The 7944-nt window shown below is 40.0% G+C and overlaps 1 protein-coding gene across 1 annotated transcript; it reads left to right on the top strand.

The window, feature by feature from the left end:
- Positions 1-6709: 6709 nt before the first annotated feature.
- Positions 6710-7277, top strand: Ins1 (insulin 1). Its single transcript, NM_019129.3, has 2 exons — positions 6710-6752; positions 6872-7277. Exon 2 carries the CDS (start codon positions 6886-6888, stop codon positions 7216-7218), a length of 333 nt encoding a protein of 110 aa, NP_062002.1. The 5' UTR covers positions 6710-6752; positions 6872-6885; the 3' UTR covers positions 7219-7277.
- Positions 7278-7944: the final 667 nt, after the last annotated feature.

Raw genomic sequence — 7944 nt, forward strand, 5'->3', positions numbered from 1 at the left:
ATGAAAGCACAAACTCACAAACTGCAAGTCTATAAACCGCCAGAGAACAAGCTCAAGATGGAGAAGATGTGTGCTGGTTTTGTCTGGCCTGAACTCATTTTTGTCATTTAATTACAGTTCTTCATTTTCCACTCCTGTATTGTCTTAACATATGACGATGCGTTTATTTCACCTGTACTAAGCATAACCATGTCACTCAGGAGTGTCTACTAAAGAATGCCCCGAGCTCCTAGGCACAGTGTATGATGTGGGGTTAGTCACAGTTTGCAAGGCAGAACAGCCTGAACTATTGAGGCAATTCCTTTAGTCTCTCACTGAACCCAAATAAACATACTTTTGGAAGTATAGACCAAGATTAAATCAAAGATGCAAATGAGAAAATAGATGAGATAGATATTGATGGATAGATAAATTAGATAGATTATAAACACACAGACAGACAGACAGAGACAGCTAAGGCTAGTAGAAAAGGGCCTCTCTTCTTTGTACCAAGCTGCTATGTGATTATGGAATAATACTTTTAGAATACTTATAATTTCTCTCATTAAACTAAGAGTCAGATGGTAAAATCTTAAACCTTATAAAGATTGCAAGGAGGAGTATTTATTTATTTATTTATTTATTTATCTATTATCTGTTAGTTATTACCAATGATGTGTGGCTGTGTTGTGCATGTGTGTTGGCATGCATTCAGAGCACAGGTATGAATGTCAGAGGGCAGCTCTTGGAATTATACTCTTTTATTCTACTGTGGGTTCTTAGCACCACTGGCAGGTTGGGCACACACCACAGAGCTATCTGTCGAGCCTACCAGGAAGGTCTTTAGAATTAACCTTTGATTTGCTCTTTTGTCTGAGTCACATTTCACTTTAAAATCTTTACTTTCCAGAAAGACTGAAGATAAACAATGGTACAGCCAGGTGAGTCCTGGCTGGCTGTAAACGCTGCGTGCCAACTCAGCAGTTCCTTGCTCAGTTCATCTCTTGGTCCTGCTAACTTTTTACAGGCTGTAAAATGAAGCCAAATGGAGCATAAAATATTCTGCGTGGGGATCAACTTCCCAAGTTCGCTTTCATTATGGAAATTGTTATCTTCCAGATACCACAAGTGGTACTTTCACTTCCATAATTTAGGCTGCCACGTTTTTCCGGCATCATATCACCTTTTCCTCACAGCTTTCCTAACATCATCGTTCACCATTTATATAGGCTTCTCTAAGGTGTTTTGCTGAGTTTTATTCAAATGTGATTTTAATTTCTAAGCAGAGTATATCCTACCGCTATCAGAGAGCACAGAGGCTACAAAGAAAACAATGTCAATGGAACGAAATTAATTTACTACATGTTAATCAAGCAGAATACTTCCGTATGCCAATAAAAATATTTTCTTGACACATATTTATTATCTTCCTGTATTTCCCACAGGAGTCCTACCAACAGTAATGAAGCAGTAAAATTATTCGTGTTATGGAATTAATGTGCTCCATAATTGCTTATAAACTTGTACATCTTCATTGCTTATGCACTTTTGATAAGCTTGACAAACTTTAGACCTCTTCAATCAAAAACTGTGGAAGCAATTTCTCTATCTATCATTAGAATGGTTTGGTGTTCTCATTAATCCACCATTGTACAAAGAGTAATTTTATTATCTCTTTCAATCTCTCCGCTGGTTTTTAAAAAGAAAGGGTGCTATTTTATAAGGATGCCGAAATCTAGACTTCAGGCAAATATCGTTTGAAAATCGTGATTACAGAGTCACAATTTAGATAGGAGGCTGCAGTTGTCAGCAACTCTTCTGCAGCTTTGAAGATACGATTTGCCATGGAGAGAAGCTGCGTCTAAAGAAATCAGAGGCATTGGCACTGAAGTAGAGTATTTGATGCTTGCTTTAGGGCACACATTTCCTACTCATCCAGTCTGTGGAATTGCTTCTTCACCCCTTCTCTCTCGTTCTGACCCTCAGCTACTTGCTGAGCAAATGTGCCATGCTTCAAAATGAGAAATACCTAAGTGTGTATATACACTGCTTCCTGGTGAGCATTACCTGTGGTCTCGTTTACCAAATAGTCATTTATTAGGATTGTTTACTTCTCCAAAAAGAGCATTTGGTTAGATTCAAAATGTACCACAGTGAATATCATAAAGATATTCCTTTAATGATGCAGTATTAAATTTATGGGCTCACATATTGTGTGTACCCTATGGAATCTCATGAATTTATAGTAGTTGTACATTATAAAAGACGGAGTAGAACATATTCAAAATATGCTGATGGACAATCAGAATTCAATACTCAGAGGCGAGGGAAGTACACGGATATCTCGGAGTGGCAGACACATGGAAATTTGGTCTCCACATCGCACTGCACTTCAGAGAACTTTAGACTCCAGCTGCCTTAGAACTTGAGTAAAGGGACCATGAATCTAGACTTGTGAACTTGAATAAAGTAGTCTGGTCCGGAGAGTCAAATAAATGAAATAGCTGCTATTGATGAAAATGGATATCGATCTTTGCTAGTTTTATAGCAAACACCATTCACGTAATAGTTATTGCCGTGTAACAAACTGACCCAAATTCAGGGATTTAAACTATAATTAGACTATAGTGCTCTAGTCTGCAGGTGAGCTGGTCTGTGCTCAACGCTACCACGCAATGCTTGCTCACGTATTTTTTCCCAGGGAATGCTTGTTCATCTGCAATCAGCAACCGAGCTGCCTTATGGCCGAGTCAATTAAGATGGTTTTGTTGGAATAGCTGATCTTTGTTCCTAGCCTTTAATTCTCCAGAAGGACAGAACTGGCCCATCGAAATTGTATAAGTTCGCGAGGTTTCTAAAAATAACAGCATAACACTCCTCTATAGGGCTGGCGAGATGTTTCAATTGTTACGAACAATTGCCTTGCAGTGGACTGGGGTTTCTTTCTCAGCACCCACATGGTGACTTACAACCATGTATCTGTAACTTAGTTCCACGGCTATCTTCTTCTGAATGCTGTGGAACCAGGCCTGCATGTAGAACATAGCCGTATCTACATACAGGCAAAATACTCCTCATCATAAAAGACAGTTAAAGAATCTCAACAATATAAAAACTTCTTATATCTTTGCTAAGAAGTTTCCATTACCAATTTAAGTTATGAAAGCCAATACAGCACTAATCAAAGAAGGGAAAACAATTGCTTTGTATGTGAGAAGATTTTTTTAAGCCATTTATTCAAACTCTAATCTACTATAAATCACTTCCATTTGATGTCAGTCCTTTGAGCTGTCACTTGGAATTTCTCAATACCAACAAAATTAAGTTGGTTAGAATATATGACAAGTTTGAGCATTAACTTATACAGTTACAACTAAGATAATCATGTTTGATACAACCTAATAAAATGATACGTCCTAACTTGATGTACCCTAATCAGTCAGTCAGGGAACTGATAAAAATTATTTTGATCTAAAACATCCAGAATCCTTTCTTTTCATTTCCAGAAAACTTATTGTTTAAGCCACTTATTATCAATGTGTTTTTCTTTAAATGTTGAGAAACTCATGTGTTGTATTATATATAATTCATTAATTTAAAAGTATGTATTACAGAAATGAAATCCTTTGGCATATGAAAGGATCAAGGCAAGAATTTTTCTCAATTAAAATTTTAAATGTGCCCATTTATAAAAATTCAGTTCTGTAGAAACCGCATATTTTGTAAAAGGAGAACTTAAAACAAACAAAAGCTTCTAGTTCTTAATAAAAACAGCTGGGGAGGTTTGTACACAAAATAGAATATTCTCTAGAGTAATTTGTTTAATTATCTGCTTAAACAGGTTGAGAAATTGGGAAAATGGATGGCATGTAATGTTTCTCCAAGTCCTAAATATCCTAGGGCTAAAGTTAGAGATTGTTTTTATTATTTTATTTTATTTAGGCCTTCGTTGTGACCTATTTTGGATGAAAACCAACTCACTAAGTCTGGAAATTCTGCCACTGACATTAACAACACCTCAAAACTCTAAGTAGAAGTTAACAGGGAAATAATATAATAACACACCACAGAGGGAAATGCTACTTGTTTATCCTCCAGGCATTTGTTACTGAACCACAGTATGCACTCTTTTAGCTCTCATAGTGTAAGTTACCAAATATATTATTAGAAACCAGGACATTATCTAGCCTTGCTAAAGCTACAGTAACAACAGACTATTTAATCACATCCCGGGTTCACGTATCATCAAAATGATTGACACTGTTTGTGGTCATACCACTAATCCAAGTTCTCAGGAACATGCTGTGTCTGCAGCCCACAAAATAGAATCCAACTCTTAATACCAAACAGGAATAAGTTAGAACCTACAGATAGCATTTTCACATTTTAAGTCAGTAAATAAATCAATTAAAATGAAACACGAGAATTTAATGGAGATGTTTATGTTTGGGAGGACCTTGAGAGAAAGGCACTGGGTCCAAGTCATTATAGGATGATAGTCTAAGCCAAAAATACTCATATATGTTCCGTTTCACTACCCTCCTTCTCTTCGAGACGTGTGACCTAAGTAGCTGTCTGTATACGGTAATATACTTGCCAGTTCCTGAGATAAGCAGGCGCACAGTGCCCCATTCCGAAATAAGTGTGCAGCCAGTGTTCTAGCTTTAGTCTCCGATGGAATCCCCTGGTTCAAGCATGATCTCATGTTGTCGCATCCCATTTCCTTCCAGGGAGTTCCCTCAGGAGAACGACTGCTCACCCGCGACCTTTCCACAGGATTGAAGCTCAGGGAAGGAAACAATATTTGAAGTTTCAGTCCAGTGGTGCATATGAACTTTAGAATCACTCCACCACTATCTACAACGACAAAAGTTACATGGCTAAAGAAGAGTGTCAGAAAAGAGCTCCTTAAAAAATAAAATTCAATTCAATTCAATTCTTGAGCAGTCCTAGTCTCGTCCATCAGCCTTCTCTCTGGTCCCTCTAATTCTCTGACTCACTCTCTGACCAGTGTAGCCAGTAAAGGGGACATTTTCTCTAAATAAATGTTTTCTTCCAACTTGAAACCTAATGTTTACAAGCCTTTATATTACAGTACCTTGGTTTCTCCACTCTGATGAAATACAAACATCTTACCTATCATTCAGTCATGGGTTTTCTTTCTTTGTTCTCAGCTCTCTGGGTACCTGTCATGGACTGCCACATGATGATTGGCTGAGCAGTGGTGAAGACACTAACCTCACTGGAATCATAAAGTAGATTTCTAATTAAGAAAAAGGAGTGCCACCCATTGTTCAAAGGAACACTGTGTTAATTTAGTTAGAGTAGAGGGTGCAAATTCTAAGAGGAAAGCTAATTTATAAACACGGTGCCAGAACCTGTTTCCCAAAGTTCTGTTGTGCCGGGCTAGAACCACACATTTGAGGTTGTAGTCAATGGCTGAGAACAGGAGAGATCAAGCACCCCCAGAAAGGTCCTCTTTTTGAACAAAGATTATCAGTGCATCCAGTTAAATAAGAAAGTTGACAGTGGTTGAGAGAAGCAACCAGGTGCTTGCCAGCCCCACATAACTCCAGGCTAGCAGCAAAGATGACCTTACTCTCCCGATACAAGCTGGGTCACTTACAGTGCTATACTTCGCTATTTTCCTCTACTCATACCCTTTAGAAAACTGCCAAATTGATATGTTTTCCATACCTATAATCAGACTAAGAAAAAGAGGCAGAAACAAGTTTTAAAAGCTTTCATGGATGGCACTGGAGAAGTTAAATTTTTTTGCTGTATAACCTATGTTTATTTTATACCATAAGGACTTCACAAACTAACTTAACGTTATTGGACCAGTACAAACCTACTTTCTTTAATGGCTTCTGAGTTACTTGAAGACAAGTAACGTGTCTACTTTATTATGGCGCCTACATTGGAACCCACTGCGCATCACAGAGATTTTTCTCAGCAAATGTTTGTTGACTTAATTGAATGCTGTCATTGACAGAAAGTCTGGTTTGCATTTCCTCTCAACTCCTTGAAAATAGCTACCTTTCCTAATTGACCCTGTTGGCAGATGTTTAAACTGGGGTGAACGCTGTGCTACTGAGGCCTGATGCTTTGTGGAAAATCAATTAGAATGAGACCAAATGTTCCACCTAATTCAAATGGTTGTCAAAAAATAGAATTTGAGTATCTATATTTCGTCCCAGCTGACCCCTGAGTGGGCTATGGGTTTGTGGAAGTAGAGATAGAGGAGAAGGGACCATTACATGTCCTGCTGCCTGAGTTCTGCTTTCCTTCTCCCTTTGAAGGTGAGCTGGGGTCTCAGCTGAGCTAAGAATCCAGCTATCAATAGAAACTATGAAACAGTTCCAGGGACAAAGATACCAGGTCCCCAACAACTGCAACTTTCTGGGAAATGAGGTGGAAAATGCTCAGCCAAGGAAAAAGAGGGCCTTACCCTCTCTGGGACAATGATTGTGCTGTGAACTGCTTCATCAGGCCATCTGGCCCCTTGTTAATAATCTAATTACCCTAGGTCTAAGTAGAGTTGTTGACGTCCAATGAGCGCTTTCTGCAGACTTAGCACTAGGCAAGTGTTTGGAAATTACAGCTTCAGCCCCTCTCGCCATCTGCCTACCTACCCCTCCTAGAGCCCTTAATGGGCCAAACGGCAAAGTCCAGGGGGCAGAGAGGAGGTGCTTTGGACTATAAAGCTAGTGGAGACCCAGTAACTCCCAACCCTAAGTGACCAGCTACAATCATAGACCATCAGCAAGCAGGTATGTACTCTCCTGGGTGAGCCCGGTTCCCCCAGCCAAAACTCTAGGGACTTTAGGAAGGATGTGGGTTCCTCTCTTACATGGACCTTTTCCTAGCCTCAACCCTGCCTATCTTCCAGGTCATTGTTCCAACATGGCCCTGTGGATGCGCTTCCTGCCCCTGCTGGCCCTGCTCGTCCTCTGGGAGCCCAAGCCTGCCCAGGCTTTTGTCAAACAGCACCTTTGTGGTCCTCACCTGGTGGAGGCTCTGTACCTGGTGTGTGGGGAACGTGGTTTCTTCTACACACCCAAGTCCCGTCGTGAAGTGGAGGACCCGCAAGTGCCACAACTGGAGCTGGGTGGAGGCCCGGAGGCCGGGGATCTTCAGACCTTGGCACTGGAGGTTGCCCGGCAGAAGCGTGGCATTGTGGATCAGTGCTGCACCAGCATCTGCTCCCTCTACCAACTGGAGAACTACTGCAACTGAGTCCACCACTCCCCGCCCACCCCTCTGCAATGAATAAAGCCTTTGAATGAGCACCAAAATGAGAGAGTTTTTATGAATACAAAGGGATTGTGTGAACGGGAATCTTTTTCTCTGTCATTTAGTATCGTGCTAGCGTATTACTAAGCAGTTGTTAAAACTGCATGATTGTGTAACCATTTAAGAAGCTCATGATAAAACAGACATAATTCAAAGTATCCAGAATTTGGATAATAAGAGAGTCAAAGGGTAAATGCCACTGAAGTTACTAGTCCAAAAGTGATTTGCTTCTGTCTTGGCTCACCCCCCTGGTACTATTTAGCTCACAATTCCAGGTTACAGTTCATCCACAGAAGGGGAGTGGAATAGAGACGGATAAATAAATGTACCCATACATCAACCTATCTAGATAGTGTCCCACTGAGAATCCCCTTCCTAGATTATCCTAGACTATCAAGTAGACAGTTAAAACATCACAATCACTTTGCACATCCCACACCATCCTGCAATAATTCATTCACTTTCTCATATACATCAGAGAGATCACTCCTTCCACAGATAACTACAGTGGTAAAGGTCAGTGTGAGTTAATATACAGCTGTGGAGTGATACAGTCTGTGCCCTTAAACACTTTGGTGTCCAGACAGAGGAAGGAGGAAATAAACACGAGAACACAGGTATGCGGTTTGTAAACCAGTACACGAATGTTTAGATTTTTAAAAAGATTTT

This window comes from Rattus norvegicus, chromosome 1 (assembly GCF_021556685.1).
Source record: "Rattus norvegicus strain SHRSP/BbbUtx chromosome 1, alternate assembly SHRSP_T2T, whole genome shotgun sequence".
Taxonomy (NCBI): domain Eukaryota; kingdom Metazoa; phylum Chordata; class Mammalia; order Rodentia; family Muridae; genus Rattus; species Rattus norvegicus.